General features: G+C 36.0%; 1 protein-coding gene across 3 annotated transcripts in view; it reads left to right on the top strand.

Moving 5' to 3' along the window:
* LOC114650167 (ETS-related transcription factor Elf-1-like) overlaps positions 1-24,125 on the top strand; it is a 79,422-nt gene that overhangs the window by 9,473 nt on the left and 45,824 nt on the right. The window contains exons 1-3 of one of the 3 annotated variants that reach the window (XM_028799642.2): positions 2,666-2,824; positions 8,617-9,003; positions 20,038-20,212. In XM_028799642.2, coding sequence (XP_028655475.2) covers positions 8,935-9,003; positions 20,038-20,212 — 244 coding nt within the window. In that variant the 5' untranslated portion in view covers positions 2,666-2,824; positions 8,617-8,934. Of the gene's footprint in view, positions 1-2,665; positions 2,825-8,216; positions 8,324-8,616; positions 9,004-20,037; positions 20,213-24,125 lie in introns of those variants that run through there. The other 2 variants (XM_028799643.2, XM_028799641.2) reach the window with 2 other exon arrangements.

Genomic DNA, 24,125 nt, shown 5'->3' with positions numbered 1-24,125 from the left:
CTAGTCAAATCTTATGCAAATACAATAATATAATATAAATAAAAGATTCTATCAGTGACAATTTAATATTCCTTAAAACTCACTATTTCTCACTTGCATTTTTGATTGGCTACAAACATATTTTACTTTTTTCTTTGGTAGTCTCAGAATAATTCAATTCCAACTGTGTAATCCTGTCTGTTTTTTTAATAGCCTGAGATGGTCTGCTTTGTTAAAGGCACTATATGTAGTTTGCCAGATTAATAATCAAGGACCCCTGTTGTATGAATGAACTAATTAGTCCTTAGACAGGAGAGTCTGAATCCCTACAATATGTCACAGGGTCTTCTGAGGTTTAATTAGCTTTGTTGCATTTACACTTTTACAAACAGCGCTGCAACAAAGCACCTGCTATGGTGACCTGCAATACTAATACAATTTTAGAAAAAGAACTGCTTGAAAATGCACCATATGCATTTAGGAAAAAATAAATAAATAAAACACCAAAAAGGTTTTTAAAATGAGAACAGCTACACATGAGTTATGTTTAGCTGAGAACTGAGAGATTCGCTATTTAGGCAAGTCCAAATTAAAGCAGAGGGGTTACATTTTTTAGAAACGTTCAAAATTTAAATAAAAGTTTGTTTCTAAATTCATATGCTTTTTTATATTTTAATGTATCTTCCTTATTTTGAAAATATCACCCACTTCAGCAGCAACATTTATTTTACAATGGGTACTTTGCCATTCGACAGGCTTCAATTTCCACCTTGGAAACATCATATTAATACTGAAAACTCCATACTTGAGTAACTGTACCATATCTTATTAGAATGATGCGTTATACTAAAATAATTACCACTCACCTCTGCATTTCTTACTTCTGCCTAATAGCACATTCCTAAAGAATATAATTTCACTGTATTAGCATTTATTTACGTGAATGTTAAATGTACATTAGCCTTTTCCATTATATAACCATTAATTTCCCACAGCAGTGCCTGTGTGGAAAATAGTAATTTTTTAACATAATGTGTAAAACATCTTACTGTATTTTAACCTGTGCATAACGTGTTTAACATAATGTGTAAAACCTCTTATTTTAACCTGTGCAAATACTACATTTTATCATGCATGCCCTGAGGTGTTAATTACTTTTCTGGGATAGTGAGCTACTGAGTGCACAGAACAAAGTCCCAAACTTAAAAAACAAAAAAAAAAGAGGGTTCCTAACATGGACTCATCTTGTATGAATAGTACAATAAACAAAGTTGACATGAAATGACATATGACAGTGCACACTCCACACAGACAGTGACTGGACTAGGAATGGTTCTACTTCCTGGAGTATTGAGGCAGATACTGGGTATGAAGTATTGAGTAAATCCCTTCAGACATCTACAGTATCTACAGTATGTTGTTTATAGAGCAGACAAGTCATCTCCATACCTTTTCCTAGCTGGCACCTCTTCCATTGCTCCTCACTTTGTTTGATATTTAGAGTTACATACATCAAAGAGCCCGGTCAAATTATTTTCCTTAAACTGCACATGGAAGACCAAATAAGAAAATACTAGGACCCCTATATGGTCACTATTAGTAAAACGAAGAACTTTTGTGAAAATTTCACTATTTAAATGTAACACATAGTTGTCTTTCATTTAAAGTGAGTGGTCTTGCTTGTGAGTATGATTCATTCAGGCTGCTTTCTGTCTTACGCCTAATACTGCCAGGGTAACTTCCAGCTTCTTGCAATGCTGTCATGGAAAACGTAAGTTAAGAAAAGTATACACAGAAAACACAGAAGCACCAATCGTACCATATACCTTTCCTTGCTAATGTATCTTTATCAACAAATAAGGCAACCAGTTAAAAAGAAAAGAATCCTTTTACTACACTATAAAGTCAGAATGACACTTCCTTTTAATAACACACCATACAGTGTTGCCTGAACATAAATGCCCTTGTATTATAAAGTTATGAAAATAAAAACCTATTAACATCCATCCATCCATTTTCCAACCCGCTGAATCCGAACACAGGGTCACGGGGGTCTGCTGGAGCCAATCCCAGCCAACACAGGGCACAAGGCAGGAACCAATCCTGGGCAGGGTGCCAACCCACCGCAGGACACACACAAACACACCCACACACCAACCACACACTAAGGCCAATTTAGAATCGCCAATCCACCTAACCTGCATGTCTTTGGAATGTGGGAGGAAACCGGAGCACCCGGAGGAAACCCACGCAGACACGGGGAGAACATGCAAACTCCACGCAGGGAGGACCCGGGAATCGAACCCAGGTCCCCAGATCTCCCAACTGCGAGGCAGCAGCGCTACCCACTGCGCCACCGTGCCGCCCCCTATTAACATTATATTGGAAATTAAAAATATATGTGCTAGAAGCGTTTAAATATATAATATATAATGTTTTTACAAACAGACTTCTGTTCTTTTAAAACTAGTTTTGTATTACAGGAACAAACTACACTTCACTTTGGGGTGTCTAATATTATTTAAACATTTCATGAATATTGGTGCTAGAAATAGCAGGCAAAGGGTTAAAGTTTTGTCAGCCTGAGTCAGTAGAGGTAGGCAGATCCAGGTGTGTATCTGTTTGGCTGGTTGGCAAGGTGCCTTCATTACGTTTCGGCTGTAATCTGATCCCTCAGCAAGAATGGCAGAGCAGGAAACAATCTGAGAGAACTGGATTTTCTAGCTGTAATAAATAAGAGCAGCTCTTCTCCATCTCTAACTATCCCTTGCCATCTAGAGTTACACATTGACAGGAGTACAACGAGGAGGACAAAGCCAGCACCTACACTGGTTCTCATGCTCAGGTAGGAAAGAAATAAACCAATGTAAATAGCTAAAGTTAAAGTGCTGTTAGCATACATGTGTAGGCCGAAGACAATTTTTGGCTTTTCACTCTTTGTTCTGAGAATGTTGTTTACGTTGTGGTTTTAAGAAGAGCCCCAGGCAAGGTCTGACACATGCAATCGCATCGTTTTTCTGCAGGCAGAATGTTAATATGAAAGGTAGTGCCAGTACTGATACTGGTAAACTGTCAAGCTACCTCTCCCCAGTTAGTTAGGCAGCTTTCTGTCAGTAAATAACTCAGTTGTTGTTGTTTTTTCTTTTCTTTTATTTTTGTGCACTTTTAGTGTTGTTCTAGCCCTTATGGAATAAATAAGGAGGATTTTCACTAAAACCTTTTTAACATTGCATTGCATGTGGCATATTATAGTATCTAATCACACTGTACACCTTGGACAACAAACTTTTCACTTACTGTGAGTCTGAAGTAATTTCTTTCTAGGAGAATTTTGCAGAAACTGGGTGGACCCATGTATATATACTACTTCTAGTATGATGACTCAAGTTGAAGGTGTGCTGCAAAATCAAAGTTGACAAGAACTCACACACATTGGCTGCAGAGAATGCAAACTTATTTAAATGATGATTTCCATGAAACATCCATTCACTCAGTCAGATTTTTACATTACAGAATTGCAGGGAGATTAGCCTAACTGTAGTAAGGCATGATCAGATACTAAATGGAATACACACTGACATTAATACACATTCTCACATTCTTTGACTTTCTGGTTAAAAACCGTAACTTGTCCTTTTTGTCTATAATTCTGCCTCTGGCTTCAGCTTAATTCATCCTGTGCTCCCTTTTCAATTTCGTCCTTTTCAGGACAAGCATTTTTTTACAGTAGTAGTGCAATAGTACGAAAGTGTTTATTGTTTGAATAAATCATTCTGAAATTAATCAGTACAAGTAATCAGGGAGTAACTACAACTGTAAGTCCTGTGTAAAAAGCAGAGAGCAGTCTTGTTTCACTCTTCAAGACATGGAACAGCAGACTACAGTGAAATCCTGCTTTTAAATACAATGAGTGTTATACATGCATCAATTTTCTTATTACAATTTATCCACAACAGGAGAATAAGTGTTGCCATAATGCAGCGTTTCTCACACTTGCTGTGGTAACTTTAGCATCTAGTGAAATGCCAAAAGAATATGGACAGGGAAGCAACTGAACTCAGGGCCCAGTTTACTGTAAATGTTATACACTATTTATTTCCTAATCTAACTTTTAGCCCTGACAGCTCTTGGGAAGCAGGAACTATTACAGTGCACTTTTGAAGCCTACACTAGATGGGGCACAAATCTACATCCTCTCATAACAAGGCAATATAGACTTGCCAAAAATCCTAGTATACATGCCTTTTGGATTTGGGATAAAACTGTTGTGCTCGAAGAAAATCCATGCCATCACAATGATTTTGTGCAAACATTGTACAGTGAACCGGCTAGGGCCCAAAGCCTTAGCCCCAGTTTACAATGTTAAATTTAAATAATTATAAAATAATAAGTCGTCTTTATTTTAGTGCTGCTGTCCATACATGGCATCAAACTGAAATTCCTGGGATGTCATCTAATACAGGTTAATCAACTCTGTTCTTTAAATGTACATTGTTAAAAGGATTCTAGCTCTTACATCAAGGATCCTAGTTCTCACTTCTTAAGGCATCCATCTAGCCATTTTCTGCACCCACCCATCGGATTGTACAGCACTGGAACCAAAACCTATGATAACATTATAAGGTGTAAGGCAAAAAGTAACCTTGGAATATTTTTAATTGGATTCCCTTTATTTCATCATTGAAATAAATGTAACATATTTTTTGGAGCTCCTGGACATAAGGATATGTAAACAAATTACTCCATACAGAGTCCAGGGGGATCAGTTATTGGGATTAAATAATAAAAGTATAATACTCTTCACCAATCCTAAAAAATGTGTTTCTGGGTGTCAGAGAGGAGACTCTAGTAATTGAGAAATGCAGAATCTGTCCCGGCTATGAAATACTGGACCAACTCTTTGTTCTTGTAGTTATCTGAGTGTTCATTTCAGCTTATGAATGTTCAATTAAAAATGTATTATGGGAGGTGTGTTGGAAATATTGGGTTTGTTATGAGATATTCAGACTCAGTTTGGAGAGAGAATTATCAATTTTGGTACTAAGCCAACTTTATTTAAGAGGGGCATTTCACTTTCTTAAGACAGTGTCTTGTCTCCACCACAAATGCCATTTTCATTGACATGATATCAAGGTATAGCCAATGTTTGAAAAATGTCCAATTAGAGGACTTGACAGTCACATCTTTGTTGTTTAGAAATGCTCTTATCCTTCTTGACTTATCCTTAATATGATTTTGACAGAACACATAAGTGATTCACTACTGAGCATTTGGTCAGAATTACACTTAGCACTCTGAAATCTGACATCACTTTTCTGTACAAGGAAAGTATGGGCTTTGTCCCACTATTAACAAAGAAACAACAGCCATCACTGGGGAATTTAAATATCTCGGGATCCTGACTGAGGGTACTAGAGATTAAAAAACTGAGCAATACTTTGAGAATGTGATTATGCTACTTAGCATGAAGTGAATGTTCAGATAAAACGGTTAGTTTATTGATGAGTCCTTGTTCTCATTCTTAACTTTGGTCATAAATTGTGAGAGAATAAGATTTTGTGTACAAGTGGCAGTTGATTTGTTGAGCTTACTCTCTGTGAAAGACTCCTAATAGAACAGCTGTGCTTTCATAACGAGAAAAAGAAGAAGTAAGAAAAAACAGTTATGGGCATCTACTGGGATTCCCCCTCAATACTGGAGTTTTACTGTTCATGGCATATGCTAAAGAAACTCTCATGCAGACCCAGGACATGCTGGGGAGGTAATAACTTAAATCTGGCCTGGTTGCATAAGAATTGCCTAAGAATAGCTGGCATGTTGAAAGAAAAAAAGAAATGTGATCTGCCCTGCTTAGTTTTTGTCATTGAGAGCTTCACTAGAAAATATATGGGATGGTTTGAAATTGAGAACACTTTTTACTTCACTTTAGCACAATAATTTGCATGGCACATATCTAAATCCTTATATCAATAAATTAATAAAATTAATGGCCTTAGATGGAGAAAACAGAAAGACAGAGAATTAAATTAGGAAACATGTATTTAAAAAATAAAATTGGATATTCATCTGAAATATGTTAATCCAGATTAACATACATTTCTGGTTTAGTATCTTTTTGGATAGCATCTCATGGTTACACTGATCCATCCAATTTAAAACTGCCTCTTCTATTCAAGGTCATGTGCAGCCAGAACCACTCCCAACAACATACACAATGCACTGTATGTGATGGCAGTTCACAACAGGACCTATCTAAGAATAATAGTTTTACTTGATCCTAGATGAACTGATCTTAAAATTCTCTGTTCATAATTAGAGTGATATCTCAGAAAATAAATTGTTTGACACTTTTAATCATTTTATATTGCAACTTTAAAAGGCAGAGAAAACCAAACTTAGCCAACAGAACAAAACATATCAAGTAATTAAAATTAAAATTCTAAAATATATTTTAATTTAACACATAGAATACATTATAGACAGATTATTTGAGTTTAAAATTTACAGAATAAGAGATGGAAACAATATCTATTTAAATGATCTTGCTGTGGTGGAGGAAGCCTTGTACTCCTGGTCAGTTTGTGTGTGGGGGAGCAGAACACAAGCAATCCAAAAAAATGACCTCCATAATAGATGTCTCAAAATAAGAATACTAGCACATACAGTATCTCATGGGCTAGAGGTGGAAGTGGCGGTTGCAAGGACTCTGTACTTCAGCTAATCATAGAGACCATCTCCAGAGAAGCCAGCATGGATTTCACATGTAATAATTGGAAAGAGTGATCTTAGTCCCAGTCTATGGAAGTTGCAGAATACTGAAGGTGGTAGAATGTTAAACTTCAAAACAACATCATTGTGGTTCAAATTCCTCCTGTATTCTTTATTTGTATTGATCTTATTTTATTCTCTGAAAGCATAATTACACCTTTTGATTTCTGATTTTTTTTACATTCCTATCCTTTGTATTCTGTAATTTAAACTAATTACATTACCTACGTCCCTTAAAATAAAATTGTTGCCATCTCTTGCTATCTTGCATTTTCCTTTATTGCTTTAAATGGTCGACTTGCTTCTGCACGATTATTTAGCAGGGAGTTTAAAATTATCACCCCGTTCATAACTACATCATTAGTATTCTGTAGTTCTCATATGTACTATCATGATAACTGTGTACATACAGTATCGAGTCTGGAAACTTTATTTTAATTAGGGTGGTCAACTTTGGGTCTGTCACAACACACAAACACTCATACACACACCCAATGTGCCACGTAAAGTTCCAGGGGAGAAATGGTTTGTCTCAATGTGCCTACTGAGAGTAAAATGTTGACTGTTTTGAATACTGATACTTAATAAATACTGAGTGTATGCTCCACACAAGTAGATTTGTGTGGTCTTCAAAAAACTTTGTAGTCCAATTGGGAGACTTCAAAATTTGGGTGGGGAATGATGTAAACACCTGAGTGCTTATTAGTGGACTTTTGTTTTACTCTTGAATTGTCTATAACAAAGACAAGGGAACTCATTGCTGTACTTGGTGTTACAGAACGTTGTGTTAAAAGTCAACAATCAGAGTTGTAATTGGGCCACCATATCTGAGTCCATAAGTTATGCACACTAATATTAAGAAAGGTATTGAAATATCCTCTGATTTGATGGTGAATAAACTTCAATGGCTGGGGTGTTGGATATACGAACAACGGAGAACTAAACAGATTATAAGAGTGTCCTGAGAACAACTAGCAGAATCTTCAGTCTGTTAACCCAATGACCCTCATCAGAAAATGTGAAAAATATGCTACTAAGCATGCATGCTGAAGGAATTTGTATTTCCAACTATTTAGTATACTGTCAGTACAAACCTAATAAAACTAGATTGTGGTTTAATGATGTTGTTTAAATTGCATGTGTCTGTTACACTTTTAAAGAATAAAAATTCTTAAAATGTTTTCTGTATTGACAAACAGACAATCTCATATTCTGGAAAAGATCCTTCACATTGACACTAGGCAAAAATATCCAAATAATGTTGATCAATGCCATATTGTTTATTCAGATATACTGTACTACATTTGGCAGGCATACTTGTAAATATGGTAAGAACAAGAAACTGCTCTCATGTGCTCACGAAGTAAGTTTTGAACTCTCTTCAAAATGCAATGTAATCAAGCACTGTGGTTAAGCTGGTGTGCGCAGCCGCTTGTTTACTGTGACGTGGTAAAAGAAGCTTCCTTCCTGAAGCTTTTAAGGCCCGAACAGAGATAAGGAAATACTTGTGAAATGCCTACCAGCTTACGAAGTTTGGAACAAGCAGAGCTTTGAATCTCCTAGCGCACAAAAATTGGTCAGTGCATGGAAATGGTTTTGATGCTCCTCACATGGGGGGTGCTAAGGGGTTATGGAGTGGGGGCAGCTTCCTTTAGCTGCCAGGCACAGCACATGTAATGAGACAGTTGGAACTTCAGAAAAGCAGCTCACATGACAGGGAGAATTACTTGCACTTTGAACTCTTACATTATCTGCTTTAACTGTTTTCTTTTCAACTGCAAACCAGTTTTTAGAATCATGTTATTTATACTATAATTCTATATAAAGTCATTTTCAGGGTTTCTCTAACTACTTAATATATTTTTTCAGATTTGAAAAGGACTTTGTACAACATTACCTGATGCCAGCCTGAACAGAGTATACTGCATTTCAGGAAGACTTTTCTTGCTTTGGAATTACTTTTTTTTGTCACTGCTTTGGATTACAGTCTCCTTTTTGTGCTGATGATTTTGCACATTATATGTTGCTGAGCCTCTTGTGGCTCATGAATTATCAGCTGCCATCCACAGTGTACCAATAATATTGTCTGACCGAAACAGAATTGCTTTGCATATTTCATCTGTCAAGCAAATAGTGTGCTTAATGCATTCTGCAATGTGGCACTGAGGCACAGGGGAATGCATCGCTATGGCTGCAGCCGTGCAGCAAAACGAGATTGTTTACGAATTTGCCAGCAACTGTATGGAAGAACAACAGGTAAGAGAGGAGTTCTTGTCAAATTACTTTTCTTGTGAATACTTTTTAGGTGTGATTTAAGCCCTTAATGCTTTGTAACATTTATTGTAATTCAATGTTTCTTAACTTCACTCCTGTAGCACCATTGAGTTTTCTGGTTTTTATTCCAACCAAGTTATTAATCAGAGGCCAATTCCTGTCTTTAAGTGGATTCATAGATTAATTGGACATGTTGTTTTTTCTGCATTTAATGTACCAATCTGTTTGATTTTATTTATTCTGTGAAATTTATCAAAGAATGTTGTGTGTTACTCAAAGGAATGGATTACAGATTTGATTCATCTGTTTGATTTTATTTATTCTGTGAAATTTATCAAAGAATGTCGTGTTTTACGCAGAGGAATGAATTACAGATTTGATTAAATTTCAAAATACTTTCACATCTTTTATTAAATTAGAAATGTACTGATGAGCACCAGGTGTAAATGGACATGAACTACCAGAACCTGTTTAAAACATGCTATTTGCACTGTTTTATATTATCTCAGAATTCTTACTTGTTTTCATTAATCCTTTGTCAAACCTGCTTAATCAAATTCAGAATTATTAGGGGTCACAAAAATGACTGAATGGGACACCTGTCTATCACAACTCCTACTCACAAGCATTCCCAGCATACCAATATATGTCAACATGAAACTGATATAAATATAATAAAGCCCGTAAAGGGAATGATAGTGCTACAGGAGTGTTTTTCAAACTCATTTTGGGAAATGGAAAATATCAAAGCCTCAATTTTATTTTCAAAACCAAATTGAACACCTTTACTGTAAGGATTTTTAACTATTCGATATTAAAAGTATATCCTGAGGTAAAAGCAAATAAAAGCACCATAGCAATGATTTTCTTTGCCATATGGGGTTTAATAGAACCCAGTCATCAGTCTCGGGTCTCTCACATACTGCGGCTCATGTTGTTGATCTATGCAATAAAGAGATGACATCATACAGAGTACAAAACTGCTTTGTACAGTGTATAATGTGCCTAGCTTCTATACCTGTACATAAACAGGACCTTGATTTTTAGTGGAATGATCTTTACTATGAAATTCTGGTCTGTCCTCAGAATCAACAGCAACATTAACTCCATGGGTCACATTACAGAAATCACTTATTCTCTTGTATGTAGCAAATACAACAAATAATTAAAATGTAACTGGACTGCTTTAAATGGTTATGCTAACATACATTTGTTTGTGACTTTTTTAGTATAATGCAATATTTTATATATAGAGTTAACATGCAGATACGCAATCATGTAAAATAATTTTAGCTTTTACTGGGAATGAGATACTGTATGAGATGAAATACAATTTCACTTTTGGAATAACAACATCTGTGTTTAAAAAAAAAAAAAAAAAAAAATCTGGAAATCAAGATTATACCTCCCCATATAGAAATCATTAAAATTTCAGTTTTCACATGGAAAGAGTGGGAAATATAGATGTATATTGAATTGTATCATTTATTGGTCTAATATAACAAAAAAAAATAAGAATTTCACTATACTGTACTATGTACATATGACAATAATGACCAATAATATTGAAAATTAAATTTGAATAAGATGATAAAAAGGGAGTAGCTGCCACACCCTACTGGTGCTGTATGTTTATCAAAATGGTTTAACATCCAAGTGTCATCTTGTTGGACGTAATTGAGTCAACCAGCCTTTAGAGTCTTTAGACCTTTTCCTTGAGCCAAACCCCCTGGACACAGATAGAGAGAGACGGACAAAACCTGAGTTCCAAGAAGAAGACTTGACCTTGTTCCAGATGCACCTGGGACTCTTGTTTTCATTGGCCTTCAAAAAATGCACTTCTTCAGGTTTAGTCACACACTCTCAAAATCTAAAGTGAAATACCTGCCTTTTGTGTGGGTAAGACAAGAAAGATTGGAAATAAAAATGAAAGTCGCACCTATTTTAATTCCATTTTTTTCAACAGTGTAGGGTGCGGTGTGGTGCAGTGGTTAGTACTGTCTCTTTGCAGCTCCAGGAGATAATGTCTGAACCTTGGCTTGATCATTGCCTTTGTGAAGTTTGCACATTTATCCCATGTCTGCAGTGCTGTATTTTAGGTCAACTGAAAACTTGACTTGGCCCTTGGCCCTTGGGTGCACTGAGAAGGACTGGTGCCCCACCCAGAGATGATTCATGCATTGTATTCAAAGCTGCCTGAGTATATTCCAGCTAAAACTGGGATTAAGACTGTTTAATACATGGAAAGGTGGATGACAATGTTATCCAAAGAGAATTACAAAAGAGAAATATATGTTTACATCATACTACTACATTTGGAGCACCAGCAGATAAAAGGATTGACTAGCGTCATAAACATCATCTACTGTGGGAGTGAGCCTGTGATTTATGAGCAGTTTATCCACTAAATAAGTAGATTTCCTTAATTACTCTAGAAACAATGAATACTAATTAAACCAATCATATGCAACAACCTAAAATGAAAAGAAACTCTTTCACTAAAGTTTTGCTGCAAGCAACATACAACATAAATTTTCTTATTTATCTAGTAACATTTTAAAATACATGTAAATGCTTAACCTTAATTTCTTTTCACTGGATAAAATGGTCATAAAGTAAAATGTATCTTAGATATCTTTAAAAACACAGTAGCATATATGAAATATACAAACAAAGTAAAATAAATCTAATATTACATAAATTCATTGTTTAACTTAATAAATATAGTTTTGGAAGTCAAGTCCAAGTTAAAACACTAATTTAAAAAGTTATAGCTAAGCATAAGGACAAATATGTTATACGCATATGAACATAAATCTCCTTGTAACTATGAATACTTTGTATCAAATTATTTGATCTATAATTTATTTTAGAAAGAAGCTAGATGTGTAATGAAGCCATTAAGCACCTTTTCCTATGGTAGTTTTTTATGATTATAAAGCAGAATCAATTACATGATTTATGGCTACAATAGCATAGTTATCAACATTTACATAATCATTACTAAGTATTTTCCCCCATATCCTTGTCATATACATACTAAGTGATTCACTTAAGTCATAAAACACATCATGTACTGCTCAGCCTGTTACCATCCTGACTTTAGTAAGAAAAACATGGATTAGAAAATACACAAAACCATGTATGAAAACCTTGGCATAAACACTGTAACAATTTGAAGAGTTCTGAAAGGGTGTGTCTCTTAAAAGGAGGTGGGTCTGTTTAATAGAAAAGGCAAACATGAGATACCATGGCTACAGCAAAGGGAAAGGGTGTGTTACTTGAGAGTCATTCTTGTTCGGTGACATTTTCAGAGGCATGCTGTAGCAGTTACATGTATAGCCATGAGTTTATTATTATAGATATTATATATTATTAGATAGATAGATAGATACTTTATTTGTCCCCAAGGTGAGATTAAAATTTTATAAACAATTAAAAACACAAATAAAACTTCAGGCTTGGATAATAGACAGTTGCTACTGTCAATAACAGGCTTGTGGGTGGCAGTATGATGATTGCTATGAAATGTTATGATTTACTGTATATACATACATACTGTTCATACACTGTGTGCCACCACTTTTTGTAGTTCATCTTCAATAAAATTCTATATCTAGTTTTTTAATGAGTAAAGATGATATGCATTACTCAAACTTACTGAATACTCAAAATAACAACAAAATGATTTCACTCCAATGACAAATATCACTCACACTGTTTAATTCAAAAGCATGAATGTTCCAGATGGTTTGCCACATCAGATACCTTTAGACTAGCAATTCTATGTTTCAATTTCTGTTTTCATAAAACAGAAAGACTGAAGTTCCACTTTGCTCAGCACACCCCGCATCCATACACACACAGAACTTGCATATATATCATGAGGTGGAAATCAATATAAACACTTTCCATAGAATTCTAGTTATAACTGAATGGTCAAGGTAAAAAAAAACTAAAATGGGCTCATAAGTGATCAGGGAGTAGGCATATATACTAAACACACAGTGTTGTACCAAAGATACAATTTGTCATGAAATGTGCTGAAAATTACAAGATATTTAGATTAAAGGAGGCATTCTATTAGACAATAAGGAAATTAAAGATGACAAATTAAGTACTTTTCATTAGAAATGTAGGTTTATATGGTGATTATTGTCACACATATAGAATATAGTAAAATTCTGACTTGCATGTGCTAATGTGTGAATTTCCCCTTGGGATTAATAAAGTATCTATCTATCTATCTATCTATCTATCTATCTATCTATCTATCTATCTATCTATCTATCTATCTATCTATCTATCTATCTATCTATCTATCTATCTATCTATCTAATCAACATGGAATATGTCACCACTGTCTGATGCCACGGTTAATGAGTATAAGTAATGTTAACTATACTTATACTTATATAAGTATATACTTATACTCAACATTTAAAATAAAGCATTTATTTATTATAAAAAATAAACCATAAGGAGGACTAAGCAACAGGGGAACATACAGTAATAGAACATAAATTCCTGCTTGTTTCCTAGATGTTGATATAAGAATGTTTAATTCCTGTCTACAAACTGGGTTGTCTAGTCCAATTATCCGCTGTTCAAAACATAGTGCCAGAAGTACCAAAACATTTCCACTCACCTCCCAAAACTCTTACACTCGCTCTAAATCCCTAAGCAATGGCAAAACTATCTTCCCAACAATTTAAGACTTCCCAATCTCCTATCACCTTTCTAAGCTCAGAACTGCTAGGAACTGACCTTTAAAACCCCACCATTGGGTTAGTTCTAGGGCAATCCCCTGAACCACCTCAGGAGTTGAGAATATCTTTTGGAAGTCCTGAGTCCACACTTCTAGAGCTCCCCCACATCTTCCTATATTACAGAGCCCTATTGTATTTATAACAGTCCTTAGTATTCTGCGGCCATACCTATCATTTGTAAGAGGGCACAGAGCTGCACCTGTCCTATGAAGACGCACTATACTATCACCTAATGGTATGTGGGAAACGTCTTGGCCTCCCGCTCATTCCAATTACCTTCTTGTTACTCTACTGCAGACAAGTGCTGCTTACTCCATACATTTTTAAAGCAACGAGCCATCTACTGGATATCTAGACACATTGTAGCTTCCCCTAAGAGCTAGAGAGCCCTCTAGAGGTTGTAAATTCACATTGCCCTTACTGTTAATTCTCCCTATATAGAACATTCCTGATCCATCCCTTTGTACCTTTGTGCTGCTTTTCAAGTCTAGCATCTTATTAAGCAGCCTGGCCTTAAGGAAAATGTCATTAAGAATGTATTAATTGTAATTGGAAAATGTTATTTAAGAATGTTACTGACCACCAGCAGTGATGCCAAGTTCCACACACCATAATATATTCAGGAAAACTGACCTTAGTCCTCCTGTTGTAATAACTGTCTTGTTGGCTTACAAGCACTTTTTTCCATATGATGTGTAATGTTGGAGACAAACTCTGGGGTAAGCACAGAAGTGTTTTTTGGTTTGGTGTATTAGTCATAGAACCAGTAGTACACCAATTTTTTCACTGATTTGCCTGTCAACATACAGGTCTACAATCAAAATCTGCTGTTCCAATAAACACAGCACGTCTACCCTCCCAGCAAGAACAGATACTATAGCAGAACTAACAAAACAAAACACTAGAAGGAAATCCCACTAGTTTTACCTGACTGTACATGCTGCTGCCAAAGCCAGGGCTGGAGTCCTTATTATTCGCAGGGGTATAGTTTTTTTGTGCATACATATCACAGAATCTAACTAGGAATGCATGCAGCTGTGGAAATAAATTGAGACCATTAAGCAGCTAAATCTACAGCCTGGTTGTTTAGCTAAACAATAGAAGCTGATGATTAAAATTCCTAATGTGCAATGTATGGGTTCCAACCATGCCATCTCAACTCATATAGCCGCTGGCAGTGAGAAGTGACACTCTAAGCAATTACTCAGCAGAGAGAGCATGCATCTAACAATTGTTGGTTAGTGGTGGATTTTCATGCAATTCTTATGCCTTTTCCAACTCCATGAGGTGCAGGATATTATCAAAAACTAAAGGATTTTTAACCAAACACATGGTTCAAACTGGCATCCTATCCATGGCTGATTTATATCAATCATGCACTGAGGGGGGAATGAGTCCTGGCATAAAATAAGTAAGCATAAAAGTCCTGGCATAAAATAAGTCCTGTGATAAAATAAGTAAGTTAAGAAAAAAGTTTTATATAGAAAAAATTTATATAGTGCTTTTCAAGACGCTCAAAGGGCATTACATAGAGAGGGGGAACGACTTCAACCACCACCAATGTGCAGCACCCACCTGGATGGTGCGACGGCAGCCATTTTGTGCCAGTACTCTCACCACACATTAGTTATTAGGGGGTGAAGGGGTGAGAGAGATAGTCAGCCAATACGAAAATGGGGATGATTAGGGGATCAGAATAACCAGGCCATGATGGGCAATTTTATCACCACAGAGAGTCAGGATCTCAGTGTTATGTATCGTCCAAAGGACAGCACCAGTTTTTACAGCACAGTGCTCCCGTCACTGCATTGAGGCATTATGATCCACACACAAACCACAGGGTAAGCAACACCTCTTCCAGCAGTAACCCAAGCTTTTCCTAGATGGCCTCCCATCCAAGTACTGGCTGGACCCAAACAGACTTAGCTTCAGGTGGATTACCTGTTCTAACGTGTAGGTGGTATGGGTGCTAACTTACAGTAAGTAAGTTGGACTGATGTATGTACAGTACATATGGAAATATCTGTACATTTTCTAAACCTGCTTAATCCAAAATGTATTACGATATGTCATAACAGGTTCTACACACTCCATATTTATACAGGAAACAGAAAAGCAGTACATTTATAAAAGCTTAATGATTGCATATCATGTTATGAATACATGCACAAAGAGACATTACACATGTAATATGTTACTTGTATGATCTGTTCAGTTTTAGTTTCATTGCAAAATGAATGACATATGTACAGTTTACTCTCAAATTTTAGGAACATATTTGAGTAATTCAATGGGTGTACATGTAGATGTATATTTATTTATGTTCCTGTACTACGAGCAACCTGTTGCTGAACTATGATCATCCACTACAGATATACTTAGTTACATCCTAGGCTCCTATCAGATCAGAGTGGAGAGACAGTGGCCCAGAATGGTAATCAATAGGGACCATAATAATTGGAGTACAGGACAGGATCATATCCATTTTACAAAAACGATGTACCATTATGCTTGCAAAGTAGAGTGTATCTAGATTTGGCACTATACTTTCTCCACAGTGAAATGCACATTGATATCTCGAAATTGACTATTGGTACTTTAGTGTAAGTGCATTAAGGAATGTAATACAGTAGCTATTTTCCATCTGATATACCTGGGTCTTTAAATGATGTAGATAAGAATCTGTGGTGTGGCGTTGTTAGGGATTGCTAGAATTCAGAACCTGCTTTTGGTAGTAACAAGTGTCATATACATCGGAATTCTGTGAAGATCTGGTCCCTGCTGGATTTTCTTTGACTTCAATCAACCCAGTAATGGATAAAAAATGTTTTAGGAAATGAATGGATATGTAACAGAGCACACAGTGGAGAAGTAGCTTCCTTACTTCTCTCAACATTGAGAAGGCCTATTAAAATGTTCTTTATGGTAAATTTTCATTATTACAAGTCATTCTCAAACTCACAGGGGGGTGTGATCTATCCCAGTAGCAATGGGCAAAAAGCCAGAATCAACCCTGGATGTGGAGTATGTTCATCTCAAGGCCATTTTTCATTATGCACAAAGAAAAATATCACACACCTGATTAAATAAATGATATTACATTACTCTATAAAGAATTCACATTTCTAATATCTTATTTCAAAATGAAAATTAAAATAAAATTATACACAAAAATAAATGTCCATCATTATTTATATAAATCTGATTAATTACAGAGTTACATTATTACTATTATTATTATTTATAATAGCTAACACTAGTTCTACTTCTAATAATATGAGTTTAATCCCAGTCATCTTATCCCCATGTCTGCATATCTTTTCTTCATGCACTCCATTTTCGTCCCATATTCCAACGTTGTTTATTCTTAAAACTCTCAAAAAATAAATGACGCTCTATTCTTAAGCGTAACCTGTGATTGTATTGTCTACCATTCAGGGTTAGTTCTTAGCCCTTCAAATCCTGAGGTTGTGGGTTCAAATCCTGCTACTCATGCTCTGTGACCCTGAGCAAGTCACTTGACCTAACTGTCTTCCAATTTGAAAACCAAAGGAAATGTAACCAATTGTATCATGAATGTTGTAAGTCGCCTTGGATAAAGGCATTAGCCAAATAAGCAAATGTAATATGAAAAGACAGGCTTTGGCTCCAAGTCATCCTGGAAAAACTAGGGTTAGAAAATAGATGGACGTTAAATTAGTAGGTCTTAAGATCCTGTAATTGGGCATTTGGTAAAGTTACATCCCCAAGACACATTAAGACTTTGCTTTAATATTCATCTCACACTTTCACTACTTCATTATAGCAGTATAAGTACATCCATCCATCCATCCATTTTCCAACCCGCTGAATCCAAACAGGGTCACGGGGGTCTGCTGGAGCCAATCCCAGCCAACACAGGGCACAAGGCAGGAAACAATCCTGGGCAGGGTGCCAACCCACCGCAGGACGCACACAAACACACCCACACACCAAGCACACACTAGGGCCAATTTAGAATCGCCAATCCACCTAACCTGCATGTCTTTGGACTGTGGGAGGAAACCGGAGCGCCCGGAGGAAACCCACGCAAACACGGGGAGAACATGCAAACTCCATGCAGGGAGGACCCGGGAATCGAACCCAGGTCCCCAGATCTCCCAACTGCGAGGCAGCAGTGCTACCCACTGCGCCACCGTGCCGCCCAGTATAAGTACATGCAGATTAAAAAAAAAAAACAGTTTACCCATTAATTATATTGCATGCAAGGCTGTGATAGGTTAGCATCTAGAAGTACACAATAGATGCAAGTTGGGAAACAGTCAATATTCCTGTTTAGTGGAATTACTTATAGATAGATAGATAGATAGATAGATAGATAGATAGATAGATAGATAGATAGATAGATACTTTATTAATCCCGATGGGAAATTCACAATTATTATCACAAGTATTTATGCACATCCCTAAGATCTTTTGGTATTGCAGGTGTCATATTGTCAAAATTTAGAAGCAATTATCTGTATGTATGTATTTAATTAAGAAATGTCTGTGCTATAGTTGCATTATAACAGAAGTCAAAATTGAACAAAGTCATAGGAATTGTACATTCAATAACCTAATTTTTGATTGGTCAGGACAAATTTCCAGGAAAGAATACATTAAAAACAGTTTGTTTATTTGTGCCATTAAGCATTACGCACATACAGCAACATCTGGCTTTCCGTGATCAAGGATGACTAATCATTTTTTGTATCAACAAATCCATTTTTAGACCATCAAGATTACTCATGACCCAGTCATTTATATTAATTTATTTACTAAACTATACTTCATTTAGCTTTACGTTGGTAAGAAGTCTGAGTATAACCTGGCAAAATGAGTACTAGGATGAAAACAACCCTGCATGGGGTGCCAGTTCTGTTGTAGGTCACACAGAAGTACTATATACCTGGTCATGCTGGATCAGTTTAGAACTGGCAATCAACTAAACTAGCAGTTGATTGCCAGTAAGTTGAGAAAAAAGAAAGACATTGAATTTATATAGTGCTTTTCAAGACACTCAAAGGGCATTACATAGAGAGGGGTAATGACTTCAACAACCACCAATGTGCCCTTGGGCCTTTGGGATGAGGGATAAAACTGGACCCCGTGGTGAAAATGTGTAAATATGACAAAGTAATAATAATAATAATTCTTTGCATTTATATAGTGCTTTTATCATTACTCAAAGTGCTCAGCAATTGCAGGTTAAGGGCCTTGCTTAAGGTGACTAGAACAGCTATGAAGTGCTAAGCATTACCCCACTATGCTGCCATTTTATATAAGATTTTCTTTTTAAATAGAAACAGCTCTGAGCACAACTCTACACGATCACACCCACATAGGTGTAGAACACAGTCTGAGACAATAATAACTTCCACTTCATTGCTGGAATTTGGAGCCTTGTGCTGAATTATCTTGATCCCTGGAATAAATTTCAAAAGGAAGAAAGAGAGAGAATACTAAAGATAGAGAACTTTACATAGCATACTTAGTTCAAGTGATCCAAAATATAAGTGGTGTTTGGATATGCCCATCTTTGTAACTGGCGAAAAAAATATATTTATGGTATGTACTCATAGTATTAAAACCACTATTAAAGAATGCAAATGCCATTATAAACAAAAAACAAATGAAACTTCTTATTATGTAATTTCTTGTTTATTTTAGGATCTTTTCTAAAAATATCCAAGTTTTCAGTTGCATTAAATGATACAGATTTATATACTGGATATTGAAGGAGAAAAGGCAGAGAACTTTATCAAAATATTCCTTTTTTTACCCTTTGCTAAAGAGTGCTACAATTGTACTGTGATTAATATTGTTACTCCGCAGTTGCAGGGTTCTGGGTTGTATTGTAATTGAAGGTGTGTCCTTTATGTGTTAACTCTGCTGTACATATTATCTCTGTGTATTTGTAGATTTTCCTTAGTTATAGTGGTTTAAAACCATGCTGCAGAAACATGCTAAAACTGGTATTTTTAAATTGGCCCAGTATGACTGAGCAAGGGTACTCCTTATATACTGGGGTCTCAATGTAGTGCTGGTTGCTGGCAGGCTCCAGCTCCTTAATATGCTACAATCAAAAAAGTGCATTCAGAAGACAGTTGAATTGATGGATTTACAGTGTTGCAAATACCTTGACAGACATGTTTATGCAAAGACAGTCTAGATATATTCCCAACTTCATTTCTATTTTCAGTAGTTAAGCTCTTGTTTATTTCAGCTTGGTGATCCCTCCATTTTTCCTGCTGTGATTGTGGAACAAGTTCCCAATGCGGATCTCCTTCAGGATTACTCTGGTTTGGCCTGCAACAATCGCTCTGTAGAAATGATACATGAAAATTCCTTGGATGTTGCTGAGGAACAAATCATAGAGGAGGAAGACATCACAATTACAGGTATTGGTGCTGTCAGTCTATTTATTGACATTGTCTGAGTAATTTTAAAAAGATAACCCATAAATGAATAAGTTACTGCATGTGCCTTTTGAACACGGTAAAGATAATTTCCACCTTCATTATCTGTTCATTTTCCTGATTTAATGTTTTTAAATTTTTGAACACATTCAAAACGTTACTTTTAACAAAGTTAATGTAAGGCTGTGTCAGTGTACATTGGCAAAGGAAAAAAGTGGTTAAAAGTTATTTCCATGCTAAAAAGAAAATAATTTAAAAGTCACAATGTTTCATAAGTATAGTCTTCACCAGGTGTGGCTGGTGACATGCATGATGAAAGCTATATAGCTGAAAAGTTGCATCTTATACCTTCTTTTCTTTACATTGTGGAAATAAAATTTAATGCTATTTTAATTGCTTGTACTTGAATTTTGTAGCATGTAGTAAGTTAAGTTAGGATTCACTGAAGTTGATCCTAAGCAGGTCACAGCTCACTTTAAGACAAACTGGCTTGGCATAATCACACTCACATAGAACAGTAGTTAGTGCTGCTGCCTCACAACTCCATAAAACTGGGTCCAAGTCCCACCCTGCAAGTCAAAATGACATGTGGGTTTTGCATGTTTTCCAGTGTGCTTCTGTGAATTTTCTCCCACATTCCAAATACGTGCAGCTTACTTTGATTGATGACTCCAAATTGGTATGGAATGTGCAAGTCTGGATGTGTAAGTAAATGTGCCGTACACTAGACTGGCACACCAACCAGGACTGGTTCTTGCTTTACAACTGATACTGTCGTGAAAGACTTTGACACCTTGTGGCCCTAAACTAGACTGAGCGGGTTTCAGGTATGAGTCAATTAATAACTATAATACTGTATGGAAATTATTAAGTGTGATAGACAGGGGCTTTGTCCAGGGTTGGTTCCCACCTTGTACCTGTTACTACTGCAACCCTGAATTAGATTTATGCAGGCTTGAGAATGTTACAGTATGTCATTGCCTATTAGGGCCTAAAAATAATTTCAGAAAATAATAAAATAAATTAAGTAATTTTGGTAAATAAACTGAAACTAAAAGTGGCATTATGATGCAGTGGAGTGTCAGTCCAGCAGAGGGCATGTTCAGGAATATGTCCACATTCTTTCAGACAAATCCAGTGTTAGGTATCTGACTGACCTCACATGCACATTTTCTGATGTGGAAGAAAAACCTCACAGACAGAAGAAAAACATGTAGTCTCCACACAGTCACTGACAGGGCTGGGTACATAGTGAAAATATTACATTTAAAATATAACAGGTAGAGTACTATACTATCTACAATCTTATACATACAGTATATTAGAATTCTTCACTTTGATGCTTTTATGCAACTACTTTGTTAGGCTTTTCTAACACTTCTCACCCAAATACCTGTCTAGAATCACTCACATTCACTTTATGATAGCTAAACTTTCCTTTTCTACCTGTTTATTTAAAAAGCCAAAACAACGAAAGTGTTGACAAGCTAATCAGGCAAGCAAGATCTGTGATTGAAATGGAAATGGACTCTCTGGTGACAGTGGCAGAGAGGAGCTCACTATGCAAGCTGCTATCTATTATGGACAACGAACATCACCCACTATACACCACCATAGTTAAGCAGAGTAGTTTGTTTGGTGGTAGGCTGCTATCACAGAATTGCAATGCAGATAGATACAAGAGCTCTTTTATCCCCAGAGCCATTAGACTCTTCAACAGGGGTAGGGTTTGGTTGGGGTGTGGTTGAGCTCTGAACCTGATACATTTTTTCTGCTCATTATCTATATTAGATGTATTAACTTTACACTTTTTTTCATTATTACCCTATCAGCAGAAGCCTGTCACATTATTTTGTTTTCCTCTGATATTAAGTCACTGTCACTTTGGTAATAGTATTATTTGCACAATTCTCACTGCACTAGCATTATTGTATGACCATCTAGTGTACTGTGATTGCATTACTCACATAATATTGGTTATTTGTGTAGTAAGTGTACTTAAATGTTTGTATTTAACTTGGTATAATTACTTCTTGGCTACTGGTACTTGAATTTCCCTCAGAATCAATAAAGTATCTATCTATCTATCTATCTATCTATCTATCTATCTATCTATCTATCTATCTATCTATCTATCTATCTATCTATCTATCTATCTATCTATCTATCTATCTATCTATCTATCTACAGTGAGCAAACATATCAGTGTATGAGCTGTAGATGAATACTATTAAGGCTTATAACACAAAAAAGACAAGTACAGACTCATCAGGCAAATAGAAGTAGCACAATCAATTCAGTATTAGTTACATGATAGGCAGCAGCGTAGCCTAAGAAAATCTGATTGGCCTATAATATTTTTTTTTTATAAACAAGATATCCATGCTGCAAGTAAATATAATGCATTTTTGATTAATATGTATAAGTAAGGTTAACAATGCTAGTATTCTTTTATTATCCCTTTCCTCACTGGCTGTGCACTGCTATGTGTCAGTATTTCAGATTCAGTTAAATTGGCATTCAGGACATAGTGCTTACTTAATCAGTTGACATCACTTTAAATGCACCTCCTCCTCCTTCCCTTTACCCATCCCCACTATTTCCCTAAATTTTGGCCTACATAAGCCTCAATATTCAGGAAACCCATAAAGACAGAGAGAAAAAGCGCTACAATGACAGAGCTAATAATAACATAGAAGTGTTTTACAAAAAGTGGGTCAAAGTGAGAAAAGATTAAATAATTTATAACAAAAGTGATGCTAAAGCACAGTGTGAGCTTATAAAGTATGATGCATTGTTAATGTTGTCTGGATAGGCCAGGGTAGCAGAAACTCATTAAATTATATCTTTCTGCACAGGCAATGAATATAAAAACAGATTTGGGTATTGGCACAATGTGTTTCAATGAGCCCAAAGGTGTTTAATTTTCTATTTTAGCCATAATTATAGTTGTCTCAAGAAACAGAGCTACAAATGACACAGGCCTGTGCTTCCACCATCCATCCATTTTCTAACTTCGCTATACATCTGATGGTAATGGGGGGCCAATGTCCATTTCTGCACCATTAGGCATATGCCAAGAATCAACCTTAGAGTGGGGTGCCAATACATCATGGAGAATACCCAAGTACACACCTATGGTCTATACAAATGCCCTAAACGTGTTCACAGTAGAATATGCAGGAGGAGAAGACAGGCCAGCACTGTATGCTATGTCCTCAAAAGCCCTTCCTGTGATGTCATCTTGAACAAAAGATCAATAGCAGTCTGTGAAAACATAGATTATATGCAGCTACAGATAATATTGTTCATCAGAAGAAAAAAGAAAATGCTTGAATTTAGCCAGGGTGACATGAAATTCTGGAATTTTTTCGTCAGCTTTGATATTAGTACGAGGGTTGCCAAAAAGTTTTGGAACAAGTTCTATACTTCAGTCAGAATTAACAGGAAATGACTAGAGTTTATTATGTTGTTAATTTGAAATACTCCCTTTGCTCTGGAATATTTAGAAGTGTATGTGTGTGTGTGTGTGTGTGTGTGTGTGTGTGTGTGTGTGTGTGTGTATTGGGTTCAATAAAGCCTAGTCATTGATCACAAAACTGTGTAGAAAAAGGTATGTTCAGCTTTGCTCTCCTATTACATGACTTAAAGCGAAAAGACAGTCTCAAAAGAAGAAGCTTAACATTTTCTACTCAACTGCAAGTTCAAATTCAAGATTAGTGTCATGCACATGTGATTTTCTTATGTATATGTGCCCTCAGAATTGTGAACATGATTCAACAGCAACACACTCACATAAAAAAATAAAATAAACAGCATACACAATGTTTAACATATATTTCAGGTTTCATGCTTTACAATTCACACAACAAAATAATCACATCACATTTGTAGC

The sequence above is a fragment of the Erpetoichthys calabaricus genome, chromosome 4 (assembly GCF_900747795.2).
Source record: "Erpetoichthys calabaricus chromosome 4, fErpCal1.3, whole genome shotgun sequence".
Taxonomy (NCBI): Eukaryota; Metazoa; Chordata; class Cladistia; order Polypteriformes; family Polypteridae; genus Erpetoichthys; species Erpetoichthys calabaricus.
The sequence above is the reverse complement of the archived record's forward strand: the minus strand, read 5'-3'. Positions and strand labels throughout refer to the sequence as shown.